This window comes from Sebastes umbrosus, chromosome 11 (assembly GCF_015220745.1).
Source record: "Sebastes umbrosus isolate fSebUmb1 chromosome 11, fSebUmb1.pri, whole genome shotgun sequence".
In the NCBI taxonomy this organism is placed as follows: domain Eukaryota; kingdom Metazoa; phylum Chordata; class Actinopteri; order Perciformes; family Sebastidae; genus Sebastes; species Sebastes umbrosus.
The window spans coordinates 5,120,801-5,138,876 of NC_051279.1; the positions used below are offsets into that span (position 1 = coordinate 5,120,801).

General features: G+C 41.1%; 1 protein-coding gene across 2 annotated transcripts in view; it reads right to left on the reverse strand.

The window, feature by feature from the left end:
• The window catches only part of gabbr1a (gamma-aminobutyric acid (GABA) B receptor, 1a), an 85,417-nt gene extending 67,852 nt beyond the window's left edge, over positions 1-17,565 (reverse strand). The window contains exons 1-7 of one of the 2 annotated variants that reach the window (XM_037784172.1): positions 17,113-17,565; positions 16,652-16,711; positions 11,728-11,814; positions 11,399-11,463; positions 9,603-9,741; positions 4,619-4,804; positions 2,908-2,925 (exon numbers count right to left, since the gene is read on the reverse strand). In XM_037784172.1, the coding sequence (XP_037640100.1) occupies positions 2,908-2,925; positions 4,619-4,804; positions 9,603-9,741; positions 11,399-11,463; positions 11,728-11,806 (487 nt within the window). In that variant the 5' untranslated portion in view covers positions 11,807-11,814; positions 16,652-16,711; positions 17,113-17,565. The remainder of the gene's footprint in view (positions 1-2,907; positions 2,926-4,618; positions 4,805-9,602; positions 9,742-11,398; positions 11,464-11,727; positions 11,815-16,651; positions 16,712-17,112) is intronic. The other variant, XM_037784171.1, reaches the window with a different exon arrangement.
• Between the last annotated feature and the right edge of the window lie 511 nt (positions 17,566-18,076).

Consider the following 18,076-nt stretch of genomic DNA (forward strand, 5'->3'; position numbering starts at 1 on the left):
TGAGACAGTAGATGGAAGTTTCTATTTGAGGAAACAGTGTTCTCTGCTGCTTTGTTAATTATGTGTTTGTCAAGTCTGTCCGTGACATTTCGAAAGTTTTTATCAGCAACTTCTGGGGATCACTTGCATGAAACTATATAATGGAGTTTTAGTGTGTGCATGAGCAGTATGTGTGTGTGAGGGAACAGGTGTGTTCGGCTTAAAGGTCTATGCCTAATAATACATTACAGTGTTTTGTGATGATCCTTCGAAAGGATTGTAGCTTTAGTGTATGATTCAATATCTGGCCAATTCCTAATGCGGTGATATAACTGTGCAAGAAGAGGGTGAGCCCTCCTGCAACAGCAACACATGTATGCATCATCCTTGTCAGGGATCAGGTAAAATGCCTGCACTAGTAGATGTTTTGACCCTTTATTTTTCCAGGGAAGGCTGGCTAAGCACATTAGGTCATTTTCAGAAATGACCTGCAGCAAACTCGTACAGAACCACAGGTCTAATAGCGCTGTAGGTACGTAGGACTGGGGTGATTATCTTTATATGTGTACGGTGACAAACTCACAGCTAGCCCTCTTCTTTTCAAAAACATCCCTCTTACTCTTAGTAGAGGGCAGGAGCGTAGCGGAAACGATCAGCATCAAACTAATGCACAATTTTCATTAAAAACTTTGGAATTATAATTAACTAAAGACATAAGGGGGTTAGTGTGGATGAGTTGAGTTGAAAATGCTACCTCACTAATGATGCTTATGAGCAAATTAAATAGTGTTAATCTCCTCTCTCAGAGCTGTGATTCATAAAAGAAGGATTTGTTTGATATTGATACTCGGGGGTAGAATAATAATGTTCATAGGCAGGTGAGGAACTGGGGGAAACGCTATCAGCTAATATGTATCTGTTGTAATATTAGATATGAAAACTAATTTATTTAACTGAGTTTACAACTTCAATAATCATTTTTTTAATTGTACAAGTTTTCTTTTTCCCCATGAAGTCGGATTTTTTTCCAGCTGGATTTGAACCTTCACTTACAGAACAAGCTTTAGGCTGCTGCTGCTCTCTTGTGGTGACAGTACACATTGCATCTGCAACACAGTACTGCAAAGCCTTATGGGAAGCAGAATTTAACTAAAAGATCTGTGTGTATTGTTACGTTCAGGTATATCACCATTAGCTATAGGAACAGGAAGGTTTAATGATCTAGCTCCTTGACAAAAAAAGACTGTATGTCATGTGATCTAGTGGGTCCCAACCTTTTTCCTTAGGGGGACCCCTTTTCTATCATAGAGTAAACTGATGACCGCTGACTAAGTGACATATTATATTTAGTATTATATTCAATGCATAACAATAACAGTACAGAAAAACTGATAAACTGTACAATTAACCAAAATAGAGAACACAATAACTGCAGGAAGTTTGTGTAAAACAAGTGATTTGGATGAATTTTGATCAGATCATTTCCTGTGAATATTGATTCAGAGAGGAGTTTTCCTGGTATTTTAAAGCACTTTTAATACAATTCTCTCTATTGTGTGTGTTGTTTTTTTTTTAATTTCTAACAATCATACCTACTTAAAGGTACTGTTTGTAACTTCTTATATTTACAGTCTTATAAATCATTGCGGGTCGGTGTCCCATGCGCGCTTGCGTGTGGCTACACTTTTCCAACACAAACTACATGGAAGCACCAAAACCGCAAACTTATATCTAGTGAAGCCCGTCTTGCAAAACAGTGTCAACTAATCCTGCTCCAGCCTCCCGACCGCGGCCAGAGGACACAGGGGAGATGATGCTGTGTCTGCTCCGCTGCCTGCCGGCTTGCCTTCACTCACACACCGCGCTCATTCTCACTCGCTATCTCGCTCCACCTTCTGACCGCAGTCGGAGGCTGAAGCAGGAAAAGCCAACACTAGAATCAGCATTGATTCATGGAGAGACCTTCGTCTGGTCAGCTAACATTACTGCCAAGCAGCTGAAATATAGAGTGATATTGTGGTTTTAGCTGACGTGTGTCGCCTCACTGTTTTGACCGATGCTCGTTCATGTCTATGTAGAGCGAGCACAAGCGCGAGCAACAGGAGGCTGACTTTCGCTGACTTAACGGTCACAGGTGTCGCTGTTAACAAGACATTTCTGATTCTTACATAGAGTCCCTTTAATAGGCTTATTTTGACATATCCAGGGCTTTCTTCTCCCTGACGCTTGGCCATTGTTCTATTAGCTCTTTGGTTGTTTTCTAATGCAGGACGAGGCTGTTTAGCAGAGAGGGAAGGCTCTGTGAATACAGCTTGTGTTCAGGTCTTCACAGTTATTGCCCTTATCCTGTTTGTATCTTAAATAATAATCCAAACTTTGAAAATAAATTCATTTAGTTTTCTTCACAGAAATGATTGGAATACTGAGATATGGGCCAACTGTTTATTTTTTTTAAAAGTTGTCTTACACCCATTAAAATCAAGAAGGCCTTGCGGGCCCCAGTGCGGCTTTGGCGCCCTCTAGTGGGGGTTGGGACCCCAGGTTGAGAAACAGTGATATAGGTGAGACATTTCTTGTTTTATTATATGATCATTTAAGGGCTACACTTTTTTAGAAAAAGTCTTTCATTCCTGATGACATTTCTCACTGGATGGAGGATTTTTTAAAACTTTGAAAAGAAAGGGAACTTTGTTTGTTAGCTTGGGAGAGAAGACAACGTTCTCTGTTTTGTAAAGTAATACTGTAAGTGAGAAGTTCATGTCGTACAAATGTTTCACCGCAGCAAATGTATGTTTTAGTGACATATAAGTCCACGTTGGCTTGGCACTTATATGTCCACGACACAATAAAAATAATAACTAATCTACTATTGCGGTGTAGTATGATTGAGTTAGCATGGACATAATAAGAAGAATGGAAGATTCCTACCTGTGTAGTTACTGTCATCTTTGGCCAGCAAACACAAAAAGAAGGAGAAAGAACAATTGATTAGAAAACTAAAACAGTTAACCAGAAGGAACAGATCATTCTGCTCCAGCATTTTAATGTTTTTTCAACTAAACCATTCACATTGCTAATGTAGAGTTTGTAAAGATTTGGTGCAGTAAAGCTCAAAATTAAAATTATTTCCCTCCACTAGATGGCAGTGACACAACATCATAGTTGTCCTGAGAAATGCACTGTTGGTTGGATGCTGAGCAGTTTATTTGCTGGCAGGAGGTCCCTAACTGTGGTAGATATTATGTAATCCACAAAACGACACTTTAAAAACCTTTAAATCTCATATAGTTATATAGTGTAGGTACCACAGAAACTCTTATAGCAACAACATAGAAGAATGAAACATTATCAGAGTACATTATAAGTACAAATATGAGTGAACCGTAGAGCTTCTTTTAAATTATTATACAATAAGTCGCCTACTTTCAGTTGCCCAGTCCAACTGTGCTGATAATTACCTCTAATACTACCATTCCCATAGCAACTTTATTGGTTGCCATGCCAACTCCTCTGATGACCAGTTGGCAATCTAATTTCTTTCAGTAAATCCTCATTTATTTGTCCTAATTTGGACAAATCTTTTCAGACATGCCAACTGTTGTAACCGAGAACACTCTCGGGTGTCGATGATATCACAAATAATCCACTCACACTCTCGTATTCATTGAGTATTTATCCAGTGTACATAGTTTAATGTGTGGGACACTTCGTATTCATCATTCGCTTTACCGTCCTGTGCCAACGATACCACAGCTACCCTCTGGGGATTACACTCTGATTGGTTGGATCATTTATTGCCTATAGCAACCAACGCTTCACCGTTGGGAGAGCAGGTGTTTGTAATTATCTGTCATCTTTAAAGCCTTGTGTTCCCATTTTAGTGAGGCAGGCTGCAAAAGCTAAGTGAGCCATGTTTGTGTGATGAAATGGATGTGTTCCATCTGTTTGAATACAATGCACACTTCTGCCAATAAAGAATCACTTACAGTCACTTTCATTAAAGATTAATTGATCGATTTTGACTATAAAATATTGCAAAAAAATGCCTATTTTATGAAGCAGAGGCCAAGCAATGTCCATAAATTGCTTGTTTTAGCTCATCAAACATTCAGTTTAGTATCATATATGACAAAGAAAAGCATCTAATCCTCACATTTGAGAAGCTGGAACCAGAGAATGCTTGGCAAAAATCAACTGGCACAATTAATCGATTATCAAATCTATTCATCTATTAATGGACAAATCATCTCAGCTCTAAAATTGACAGTAAATCGTAAATGATATATCTTTTTATTTAACTTTTCCTAAGTGGTAAACAAAAAGGTCTGTGATTTTCAGAGCACAATAAATCAGAATGGATTTGTTTGCTACTACTTGTTATGATGGATATTATGAATTTATATCAGAAACATTTATACAAAGTTGGACACTGTGGTATAAATGTTAGCTAGACTGGCTGCAAGGATAATGTAAAAGTCATAATTTACTGCCTGTGTTGTCAGTGAGCCTGCTTACCCCTACTGAATCTCCCCGGAGACAGTAAATGGCATCCCACCACACAACATCATTTTCTTAATTCTACTGTAATTGGAAGCTTAATGTGAAAATGTAATTTAGTCACAATGGCTTAGAAACTCACAGAGGCAGTTGGGCTTAGGCGCGTCCCACTTGCCCAGTTTAGTGCAATGGCTGATGTTTCTGCCCGACAGGTTGAAGCCGGCGTGGCAGCTGTAATGGAGCACTGTCCCTTCCACTGGCGGCCCGGGGGGCTTCGCCGTCACCCGGCCGTTCTCCAGGGAGGTCCACACCCGCGGGCACAGCAGCACTGGGAACCAAAAGAGAGGGGGGCATTAGACAACATGCTTTAAACAACCTGCCTGCAGCGTCTGAAAACAGGGTTGATGAGAGCCGTTAGACTGGATCAAAAAGTCGTGAGCTGTGAAAACCAAAACATGAGCTGAAAGATGCTAAACCGCCTGGTAATAATATAAGTTAATACCTTAGAGGGACTATTTGTAACTTTCAGAAATGCTTGTTAAAAGCTACACCTGTTGCCGTTAAGTCAATGAAAGTCAGCATTGGGCTCGCGCTTGCTCGCTCTACATAGACATGAACGAGCATCGCTCAACACAGTGAGGCAACACACGTCAGCTAAAAGCACAATATCACTCTATATTTCAGCTGCTTGGCAGTAATGTTAGCTGACCAGATGAAGGTCTCTCCATGAATCAATGCTGGCTTTTCCTCCCTCCAGAGGAAGAGGCGGGAAAAGCAGGTTGGTGCCGTGGCTGAGCAGGAAGAGAAACGTTACCGTCACCCCGTCACCGTCACTTCACAAGACACGGAAAACCTCTGTTGGTCTGGAGGAGCTGCAGCATTTATTTCTGCACAAACGTCCACTGTACATTCACTAGATATTCTCAGAGCTACAAAGTCTTCTGCAGTGTGGAGTGAGCGCGCGTTCACGTCTAGAGGTGGAGCAAGACAGCAAGAACGCGCGCGGCTTGTGTCAGTGAAGGCAAACAGGCAGAGGAGCAGAGGCTCCGGCCACGTGCGTGCGCGCATGTGTCCCGACCCGGTACATTTATACGCTTAAAAAGTTACAAACAGTCCCTTTAAGTAACATAAAGACCATAAGTAAATGCTTAATAAACACTTTAGTAGACTTATTAATGCATTAATTCATGTTAATTAATGTACCCTTATTGTAAAGTGTTACTGAAACAGGATACAAATGAGCAATAAGGTAAAAACTTCTGCTACTTCTGCCTCTTGAGCTGCTGTACCTCTAAGAAATGTTTATAATGTTAATGTACTATTTTCAGGTATTAGACTCTTAGATGCATCTGGATATTTTCATACATTTAACCCAAATACAATACAAACACAATATAGTAAGTCTTAACTACCCTATAGGAACCCCCTTGTCGCCCAAATAAAAACTAGTTTTGTGTTTAGTCACCAGTAAGAAATGTATGAGGCTGCACTTCAGCCCACATTTGTGATGTTAGCTTTCTATGCTACAGATTCTCTTGGTTTGGTTCCCTGACAAAATGGCCAAGCTCTTGAATATAATTTTGTTGAGCTGCCGAATTTGTTGAATCTTCCTTCCAGCATGTGAGCACAATAATAAAACTGCAATCTGCACATTGCAGCTTGTGCTCTTACGTAAGCCAGAGAAAACAAAAAATCCTGCTTTGGAGAATGTACTCTTGGGAAAAATAAATTCCACTGATGTTAAATGTGAACTAAAAGAACAAAAACGGGAGATATAACAGGGATTTGATTGGATCCCTGGCCTTATTCTCAGTATACAGAAGAGGCACTGTAGATGTGACATGAGTAGGAATTACATCCAGAGCTCAATATCAAACAAGATTTTTTTGGTTTGCAGGCAAAGTTTGCAGCAAGCAGAAGGAGTACATCAGCTTAAATAAACTAAGCGAGCTATAGCTAGCTCTTTTATTTTTTTAACCATAATCTAATGTACAAGCTAGGAGAGCTATTGCACTAATTAGGCAGAGTATGGACGCTCCGTCATTGAGAATGTGGATAAAGGAGCTTTCGGATTGTATCGGTCTGCAAAGACTAACATACATTTCAAGGGCAAGCGGAAAGACTTCGTTTGTTCAGCTCTGGGAAACATACATCAACATCGTGAAGGTTGGAAATGTAAACTTCACCTGAAGGAGATCGTTAACGATGTAGGGATATATTGTTGTTTCATTTGTATTCTGATTCTGGTGCAAGAATGTAAGCACTTCAAATCAGTACCCAGCAAGCATCAGCCCAAACTATTCTCTATGGGGGTATCACAGATGGGTTCACATTTACATGCAGGGAATGAAATTAGCAACTGCCACCTGCCAAATACACGGTAAATGTTAGCTGTGGTAGGTAAAACTTTCAGGTCACCTGCTACCATGGCAGATATTAAGAAATATTATTTTTAAGAAGCAATTCCTAAATCAAATATATTACATAAATCTACGGTCTGGCACCACTGACTCAGTGTTTACTATTCTAAAGCGTTCTACCCAGATTTCAGAAGTGACTGACAAAAAAATGGCCGGTAATGTTCAGGTAAATGTTCAGTGACCTGCCACAGTTGCAGGTGAGGAAAAAGCTTAATTTCAGACCCTGTTTACATGTATTTATTTATAGACCTTCATCAGTCACACATGCCTCCAAGTATACAGACAAAAAAGCTAATCAGCAATCAACAGGAAACAGCTAAATAACAAAACCTATTCATAGATCCCAATTCAACAAAACAAAGTATGTTTACAAACTGGATGGTGGCATGTCATCTGTACGGCATGAGAAGAATTTCACCGTTTGCACCATTCAACCAAAATATGTGACAAATTAATGCCACCTCAAACTTCCACACACTCGCCTTTTTAAACTGCGCCCCATTCATCTGTCTCTGCCAATATATCAGCACGCTGTCTAAAGACGCTCTCTTCCAAAAGAACCTGACAAATTAACCTTCAATTAGTGCATCATTTAAGTTGTTTTGCAGTTTGAGATGTTCATATTGATATTGTGTTGTACAACAGCATCAGAGGTAATTTAATTCATTTTTTTTAATTTAAAATTAAAGGTACTGTTTGTAAATTCGTACACTTACACTCTTATAAATCATTGCGGGACGGTGTCCCATGCGTGCTCGCGTGCGGCCACGCTGTTCCAACACAAACTACACTGAAGCACAAAAACCGCAAAGTTCTATCTAGTGAAGCCCGTCTTGCAAAACAGTGTCAACTCTTCCTGCTCCAGCCCCCCGACCTTGGCCAGATGACACAGGGGAGACCGTAGCTTTGGTTTCCAGGGCCGGTGTCTCTGCTCCTCTGCTCCTCTGCCTGCTTGCCTTCACTCACACACCGCGCTCGTTCTCACTCGCTCTCTCACTCCACCTCTACACGTGCATGCGCGCACACTACACACTGCAGAAGAGTTAGTTTAGCTCTGAGAATATCTAGTGAATGTACAGTGGACGTTTGTGCAGAAATAACTGCTGCAGCTCCTCCGGACCAACAGAGGTTTCCTGTGTCTTGTGAATTGACGGAGCTCTGCAGCGAGAAACGTTATCGTCTCCGACCAAAACTCCGGTTCCCTCCGACCACGTTCGGGAGGCTGAAGCAGGAAACACAGTATCATCATTGATTCATGGAGAGACCTTCGTCTGGTCAGCATTACTGCATTACTGCATTACTGCCAAGCAGGTGAAATATAGAGTGATATTGGGGTTTTAGCTGACGTGTGTCGCCTCACTGTTTTGAGCGATGCTCGTTCATGTCTAGCGAGCACAAGCGCGAGCGCAAGCAACAGGACGCTGACTTTCCTTGACTTAACGGCCACAGGTGTTGCTGTTAAAAGCAATTTCTGATTCTTTAATAGAGTCTCTTTAATGATGTGATCGTTAGGCTATAATAATATATTTAGAGTTATATTATAATTCGAATTGCAGAGTCAAACAGGATAATTTCAACATAATTATGAAGTAATTTATGAAATATGTAATCAATTAGTGAAAAGCTTAGATTTGGATAACAGCAGACTAATTACACATGACTCCTACATCAGGTCTGAACCACTCGTAAATTGTGTTTGTAGGAGAAAATTCATAATACGAGAAAATTGGTGAATGCGGCAAGTTAAATCACTCGTTCAGTACAAGCCACTTAAGAACGAATCTGTTCGTACGAGTGGTTCTTGCAGGAGGCCCAATGTTCCCAAGGTCAAGCATGAAATTCAAAGTCAACCAAAAGATTTTGGTGGTCATCTGTTGATATTTACTACATGATAACAACCTCTAATTGCAACAGTTTTTCGATAGTGTCAGTAATGTTCCTTTTACAAGTTTTACTTTAATTCCGGTAAAACGGCAGCTATTTCGAGCATTATAATCTATATTCTTATAATAAAATGACAATGTGAAAACAACGTGAAAGGGGTCGCTGAACCTTCAGAGAATCTGCAGCTCCCCTCGGCTTTACAGGGAGTTTCAGCTCATTGTTTAGCTCACAACTTTATTGTTTTGATTCACCCTCACTGCTCTCATAGTCGTTTTTGGCCGAAACTGGCAGCTGTTTTCAGCCAAAAAAGCTCTAAAATCCCACTGCACACTACCTGCTCACCACCAAACAGCAGACAGACACAGTTAGGGACTAGCTGGTGAACTTAGTGCAGTATTTAGCAGCTAAAGACCCAGATATTTGCCTCAGGAGTTGGTAGAGACCAAACACAGAGCTAAAAGAGAGTGACTATTGGACTTACACTCATCAGGTGGACAGAACACTTTGACTTCAAATGAATTATAATGTTGTTCCATAACTGCTGGATTTGTAAATAAGCAACTGTTTGCTAACAAGTTCAACATAACAACTTAACACAGCTTGTTTCAGGTGGAAGTTAAAAATGATGGAAGGTAATGAAGAAACACTTCCCTCTGTTTTTATGGGCTAGTATTTTATTTCTTTATTGTAACTTAATTTGATGTTGCTTAACCAGACAGAACACGTAGTAGGAGTCATTATTATATACAGCATTGTTTTGGAAAGGGATGAGATGAGGACGGGATAAAAGGGGGATGAGAATTTAGATGAAACAGGACTTACAACATCTGCTGTGCAGCGTCATGTCAGTCCATGTGCCGTTGGGTAAGCACTTCCTGACCTTGGGTCCCACGATCACCCGGTTTCCCCTGCAGATGTACTCTATCTCATAATCCACAGGGAGGATCTGCACACTGCGGATCTGTAAGAGAAACACAAGACAGAGAGCGATTGGTAGAAGGAAAGACAGTAATTAAAGCATGATTGATGCTCTCTCATTCCAGTTTGTCCTCATTCACTCAGGGACCCTCTTCAGTCTGCCTCAGTATGGTAGACTCTGATGCCATATGGCTGTGACAATAAAGTTTTACTAGGAAGAACATTTTATAGCAATATTGTCTGAATTGATGGGCTGTCAGAGGAGGGATACAAGCAAGATTGCCCCGCTTTATATTCCAACTTCATCTGTGTTCACTGCACAAACATCCCAGAGCTGTGCAATCAGATTTCAAACATTTGAGTGGCTCAATTGTCGGTCGCTTCTTACACTTTGAAACTGCACCAATCTCTCCTCTAATTTGAGTTTTACTGCAGTGTAGAATTCATTATAATCCTGTGAGCTTTAAAGTCCCCCTCCACTCAAAAAATCTATTGTTACTTCACCTGGATGTTTGAGCTTTACTGTGCAGAACGATACACGAGGAGAGTCTGTTTTCACATTCATCTGCAGAAGGAGGAAAGTTTCTCTGCGCTCACATTGAATCTCAGTTTAACACTGTGTACGTATGAGCATCATTTTTGCCACATCACAAACAATTTGGAAGCTAATCATGGTCCAGTATGCACCTTACACACTTGTGAAACGTGAAAACTCAAAGCACACATACACCAAGATTAGACTTTTCAGTGAAGTAGGAGTCATCTTGTGCCCGGCAGTTAAACTTTTTAAAATGAACAATATTCATATATTCTGGATTTATGTCATCTTAAGAATCTTAAACTACTTTCCAGCGCAGAGGGAAACGATGCTGGTGGATCCTCTAACTGTACTTTATCGTGTCCACTCGCCGTTAGTACTAAACTGAATGACAGCCGCACTCCAAATAATTATTAAATTCACATATCTGTTATCCTTGGAGAAGTTCTGCAGGTTTAAACAATGTTTAAACATTGTTTGGCTTGTACTGACTGACTCAATGGTAGATGAGATTAAGCAAAATCCCTTAACTTTATGAATGTGAAACGATAATAATGCCTCTTGTACCCCTTAACTTTTGACTTATCTGTACGTGACAAAAATAAATTGTGTCTAATCTTCATGTCACCCTGTTTGCCCCGTTTCCAGTCTTTATGCTAAACTAAGCTAACCAGCATATTTATTAAACGGTATCAATCTTCTCGTCTCAGCAAGAACGCAAATAAATATGTATATTTTCCAAAAAATGGCAAATCATTCCTTGAAGTTTTAAATGCAATAACGCCACTTACTTTTGACGTATGGTGTAATAATAATGTCAGCTGATATCTCACGATATTCTTCTCGGACGTAGTTACACCATTAGTCTATATTATTATATCATTAGCTAAAATATCCCTTATGGTGTAATATTCACCAGCTCATTTATGTTATTGTTATTGCCTCCAGTTTTATTTCTCAGGCTGTCATTATGTTTTCTATTTCAAATTCAGTTAGGAAGAAATAACATTACAGTTAGCAGATACAGTATTAGCTGCTTAACACTGCCAATTCTGTGTTTTTTTATTTTGAAAATCTTCAAGCCAACTGTGGTTTAATATGTTTGATTTGACAGGTGAGGTTGTGCCATTTAGATTCAGAGCAGTAACAGCATCCTGTGTACCTGTTCTTGTGTCAGGCCTCTGTAGCGGATCCCCCCATCCCTGGGAGGCCGGATGATAGCACAGCCTGAAACAAAAGAGAAGAAGAGGATGAAGAATGAAGGACGAGAAGAGCAGAGAGGGGAAAACTCTGTCTCCAGATAATGTAGATATATTACAGCAACATGACATATTGTCAATTTAACTGATGCCTTCCTCCCCGCACAAATTACAGTGCTTCATTCAGGTCACTTAGCAATCTCTGCGGAGTTGTTTCTGTCCATTAAGACATATTATAAACACACATATGCAGATTAGCGCACGTATTCAGTCACAAACACACACAAATTACCTCCAGTTGATGAATTATGTATGGGCACAACGAGAGACGGAAGAGCATGGAGAATAATCAGAAACAATAGTCGTGCCATCACTGGATCTGAAAGAGAAGGACGAGAGAGAGAGGTTTTAAAAGAAAGTAGGGGAACGGGGAAATTGAGGATTTTTTAAGAAAGACAGAAGAGAGACGAGGAAAAAGGTTACTGAGAAAATATTCTCAACACTCTCAGTCCTTGGATACAGTCATTTTTGGTCCACTGCTGTCCTTCTAAAAAGGGATGCATCAACTTTTTGGCACAAACGCTCCCTTTTCAACCTGCCTGACTGATGAGCCTCACAGAGAGGATGAGCTGCAAGATGAGTCCACTTTTCTCTCCCTGCCTCTATTTGTATTTACAGTGCAAACAGCCCTTGTTCAGTTGATAGCCAGCTTGGCTTCCTATCAAAAGCCCTGTACACAAAGTTTCATCTCAGGTTTTGATGGCTGACACTGATATTTCTTTTGCAAAGCGGCTGCCCATAGAAACATTTTTCACGCCAAGGCAGACTTGAGTTCTCTTCATGTCAGGGTAGAAAAGTGTCTGGAACAGCTTGTACACTGTGGACACAAAAAGCTCTCCATTACAAGGCAGGAAGGTGCTTTTATGGTTGACAGATTTTATAGGCACAATGACCCACCATACCTATTCACCTGCATGGAAGCTCTGCTACGATTCTCCACTGATTTAGCATTGCACTTCTATATGCTAACATTGTCAGACTCACAATGGACAGTTACAAAAAAGAGTCAATGCAGCAGAAGTCCCTCCCCTTCTGGTGGACCCCATGGGACCGTATTTTGGGAAAAAAATATGTACGGTAGTTAACGGCGAGAGACAAATAATTTTTTTATCCCGTTTGAATTGCACCATGAATCACACATATGATGTTCTGCAATTTAAAACCTAATTTTGCAAGTCAAGAGAAGTTTGTCAGTATCATGCAGCTGGTGTAAGTACATCCCAGTACGAAACACACAGGCATCTTAACTTCAGCGAGAGAGACGTCACTTACGCAACTTTTGGGTATGTAGTCCTTCTAATTCTAAACAGTCTTACAACAAACTGCGACTTTCTTGAGTTGCAAAATGATCTTTTAAATTGCCAAACATCATATGTGTGATTCATGGCGCAATTCAAACGAGATCAAAACAATATTTGTCTCGCGCCGTAATAACTACCGTTATATTTCATTTTATACTTTTTACGAAATAATGGTGCCTTCAAATGAAACTCGTGAGCTTTTGTCGAGTACACGATATGCTCAGCGTTCAAATGGTTAAGTCGTGAGAACACCGCTGCTAAGCAACAGCAGTATTAACGTTACCGTCGGCGTCTAGAAGCCACAGAGGCTAGCAATTCAGCAAGCCAGCAAGAGGGTACCATAATGCAGCAAATGCAAAGGCCTAATGACAGAGGAGAAAGATGAGGCCGTTGGGAATATCAACATTTTCCTCAGACTTATTATGAAATTATGAAGAAAAACAATAAACGACTAAAATTACAATACATTCTTTTATTATGTACCGAAAAATGAACTTCCATGGCCTCCACCATTTCTGACAACATCAGCAAACACGTCATAACTCGTGAACTCTGAGCTTTCAGAAACTTTTCACTTACGAAATCGTGAATACCACAAGAGGGAGGCGTTCATATGAACTCTGCTCATGAACACGGTAAACACGACCCCATTGAAGGCACCATAAGGTCCCACTGGAAGGGGCTGGACTTCGCCTCTCTATGCCATACATTCTTCTTCCTTGTCAAAACATGGGGCCTACACTACCCACAATGCAACTTGACACCACTTAAGGCAATTTATCAGACTTCACACAGCTCCCTCTGGAGCCACAAAAGGCTTTATACAACATTTTTTTTGTCACATATGCAGTAGGGCTCCCCGAGATCTGTAAACAGACTTTGATGTGTAAAATCTGAGGAGTTCCCCTTGAATTTACAATTAAAGCAACGAATAATATCTGTAATATCAACGAATAAGAAATAGAAAATGTTGTCCCATGTAATGTATAGGCAAGCTTATTACATTAAGTTCACCCACAGAGACTCTGTTTGCTTTACAAGGATGGTGAAATGACAGGCCACTTGGCCGCCACACTTGCTGCCTAACGTGCCGTTTCGAGAGTACAGAATGAGTGTGATGTGTTAAGCATGCAAAAAGCCAAAAGACCCTTGAGTCCCGTGAGCCACAGCGCCTCGAGCACTGGCAGGCAGCGAAACAAACTCACACAAACACAAACACAACTGACTGTATCAATGATAAACACTATACTATATATAGCTGCTCATTTGCAGTTTTGAATAATAAATGTTGCTTTATGAGGCTGTCACACATGCACAAACATAAACACATCCATACACTCTCTTAACTAGGCAGTAAGGGGGTGGAGGGTGTGTGTGTGTGAGGTGTGTCTGTGTGTGTGTGTGTGTGTGTGTGTGGGTACGGGGGTGGGGGGGGCTTAACAAAGCAGAGCACCACAGTGAAGGAGACAGATGGCAGCGAGGCTTTGCTTGTGGAAGACAGACAAACTCTGCTGGATACTTCATTAGCATTATCCAGTGTATTTTTAGAGTTCACTGACAAGAAGCATGCAGGAGGTAGACACCACCAGAGAGTGTGTGTGTCGGTGTGTGTGTTGGCAGAGTACAGTGTGGGCTTGTTTTGTCCTGTGAGGGATGGAGATGGAGGTGGAGATGGAGGAGACGGGGGGAGGCAGTATATAGAGAGAGAAAAAAGGAGGGGACAAAGAAGGACAGCCCAGCAGGAGTCATTAATATCAGCGCTCACACACTGAGCCGGATGAAAGCAAAGTGTATGTGAGTGAGTGTTGCACGGATGAAGCCCGCCTATACAGCAAAAAGCCAGCTGACTCCATGGGCGCTGTGGCTGCACTGAGCAGACAGACAGGGGGGAGGGGTGAGGCAGCCGACTCGCCTCCAGCTTTAAATGCAATTAAGGGCTTCAGCACCACGGACAGCTCGTCCACCGCTCCACAAACACCGCAGCCCTGAAAAAACAGCTTGTTAAAGGTCCCATATTATAAAAAGTGAGATTTTCATGTTTTTATTATTATAAAGCAGGCTTAAGTCCTATATAAATACTGTGAAAGTATCGAAACGCTCTATCCACAGGGAAATACATAAAGCCCGTATTCAGAAAACTGTGCATTTGAAACAAGCTGTCAGGATTTTTTCTCCATTTGTGATGTCACAAATATACAATATTTAGACCATTATACAGTTTTAAACGTAAACAATCTAAATGTGTCCCAGTTTATTCCTGGTGTCAGTGTATGTGAATAACATCTACTGACAGGACAGGAAGTACACATGGACCAAAGTTGTTGCCTAGCAGCACAACTCTGTTTCAATTCCATCGCGACTCCGTCGAAATGCGCTAAAACGGAGCGTTTCAGACAGAGGGTAAATACAGGCATATTCAGGCCAACAGTATGAGGAAAATAAAGGGTTTTTTTTAACATTACAGCATGTGAACATGTTCTAGTAAAAACACAAAATACAAGTATGAACCTGAAAATGAGCATGATATGGGACCTTTAACAAACACACAGCCTCCACACCCACACCCACCTCCTCTAAATGCTGCAAAGACACTACTGCCTATACTTCCTTGTGTTTTTATAAATGCCGGAAGCTGCAGTGGAAAGAGATGATCCATGGTTTTCATTTCAGCACCAAACAGACAGCTTCATGTTTGAGAAACCGAAAGCTCTGGGACGCACGGTGCACATAGACTCAGATGTATTTTACGCATGGTTGAGCATGAACTAGATGTTTAGTTGATCAACAGAAGATTAATCGGAAACTATTTTTCTAATCAATCCATCATTTGAGTCACTTCACAAGCAAAAACACCAAACATTTGCTGGTCCCAACTTCCTCTTATTTGCGTCTGTTCTCACTGTTTCACATTTCCTGTTTCATATCATTGTAAATTGGATGTGTTTGGGTTTGGACTTTTTATCAACCAACCAATTAATCGAGAAAATAATCGGTAGATTAATCGATAATGAAAATAACAGTTAGTTGCATCTGTAAACAGCGGCGGTTTCCTCTGTTCACGCTATTAAACTAATAGCCATAGCATTTCACACATGGTGTAATGGTCTCAGGTAGGTGAGGTGATGCTGGTTTTAAGGTGTTTAAAATCTGATAAGATAGATGTCAATCCTATCCAGAATATTAAATCTTAGTAGTCTTGATTCGTGAGGGTCACAGTGATACAGTGCAAAGTGTATGTGAGTGAGTGTAGCACAGATGAAGCCAGCCTTTACAGCAGAAAGCCAGCTGACTCCATGGGCGCTGTGGCTGCACTGAGCAGACACAGCCTCCAGCTTTAAATGCAATTAAGGTTTCAGCACCATGGACAGCTCCTCCGCCTTCAGCACCATGGATAGCTCCATTAACAGCTTGTTAACAAACACACAGCCCATCCACACCCACCTCCTCTAAATGCTGCACAGACACTACTGCCTATACTTCCTTGTGTGTGTTTATAATGCCCGGAAGCTGCAGTGGAAAGAGATGATGCATGGTCCATTTCAGCACCAAACAGACAGCTCCATGTTGAGAAGCTCTTAGCAGCTCCACACACAGGACGAGCCCATCCACACCCACACCCTCCTCTAAATGCTGCACAGACACTACTGCCTATACTTCCTTGTGTGTGTTTATGATGCCCGGAAGCTGCAGTGGAAAGGGATGATCCATGGTCCATTTCAGCACCAAAGACAGCTTCAATGTTGAGAAACCCATGCAAGCTCTGAGCAGCTCCACACACATAGACTCAGATGTATTTTGTGCATGGCTGAGCATGAACTATTGAGACGTGAGGGTCACAGTGAGGGTGCCACCAACCGTATGCTGCCGGTAGTTACTTGTCGGGCTGTTGACGAAGGGAATCCGTGATGTGATGGCCTGTAGAGGAAGGCCGACCATATTAAACAAGCCCGTATATACTGTCCTCCTCATATGCATGGATCTCCAAAAAGTATAGCGCCTTAAATAAAACATTAAATGAATGATGTTTTAAAAAAAAATGTGCAATCATGTCTTTTTTTTAGTGCATATAATAAATGCAGACTGGGATTCTTGCAAGAAGGAACTCAAAACAAATCTGGCCTGTGCCAATAATGGAAAATGAATGGCCTTTGCATGCAAATCTGAAGCACGAAATTTGTCATCTGTGTAGATTATTATGTGCACTGGAAACGGAATAAATGTAGTCTCATTTTATTGCGACCCTATAATGGGTAATAATAGTAGCATCTATCTATCTAGCACCCCCTGAAGCAAAGCAGTATAGCATGTGTACTTACTATTAGTTTCGATGCGCTCAGTCAGAGATAGCAGTGCGTCCTCCAGGCTGGATCATCCACAACCCAAATGTCGGATTATTTGGTACAAATATGCATCTTTTACAAGGATCTTTTATGGCTGTATTAGTATGGCTATAAATGTGCAAGCTGCTCTCCGGTTCGTAAACAGGATGTTACAAAAACAGAACGGATCTCATTCGGGTTTTTTCTCCTCCATGTATTGCATTTACGCATGGTAAGAAATGACAAATACAAAAAATAAATATACATGCACTATATACAAACGCATCCCCATGAAACGACGAAACACCGATTCACCACACTCCCTTCCTTTTTCTCTCTCTCTCTCTCCTCCTCCTCCTCTACAATCTGGAGCTAATTCACGACGTCATGATGGAGACGCACCGTGCGTAACAGTCCTTCTCTCACGCATTTATGTGCTTTTTTTCTCCACCCCTCTTCTCCTAGATGAAGGTACTGGGCCCACGACAGTGAAATATCACAATGAATCTTACGAGGAGGCTTTTGGGTTTATGATAAGCTTGTAGATTTATCCCACCGTTAATAATTAGATCACTGCAGGAGGACTAGACACGGATGGAGGTGCAGATATGGCGTCGTGGTATTAACAGTGACTACATTTTAAGCCTTTATCCCAAAGCCCTTTGGAGTAAAGTCGACGAAGCAGTCATTTCTACAACACTGGTCATCTATTAAATCAAAAGCCATCGCCTCCTAGATATTTGTTTCCCCTTTTGTGTGTGTTTTCCCAACATCCTCTGCTCCATCTATTCTGAGATCCTGCTTCATATTTATATATCTTGCTGAATAATTGAAGGGAGGCTGGGAAGAAAGACATAACCTCTCCCTGTCTCACCATCCCTCTTCCTGCATCTGTTAAAATTCACATCCTAAACCTGCCTCACGGCATTTAATTCTACAATAAGTCCTACAATATATCAAA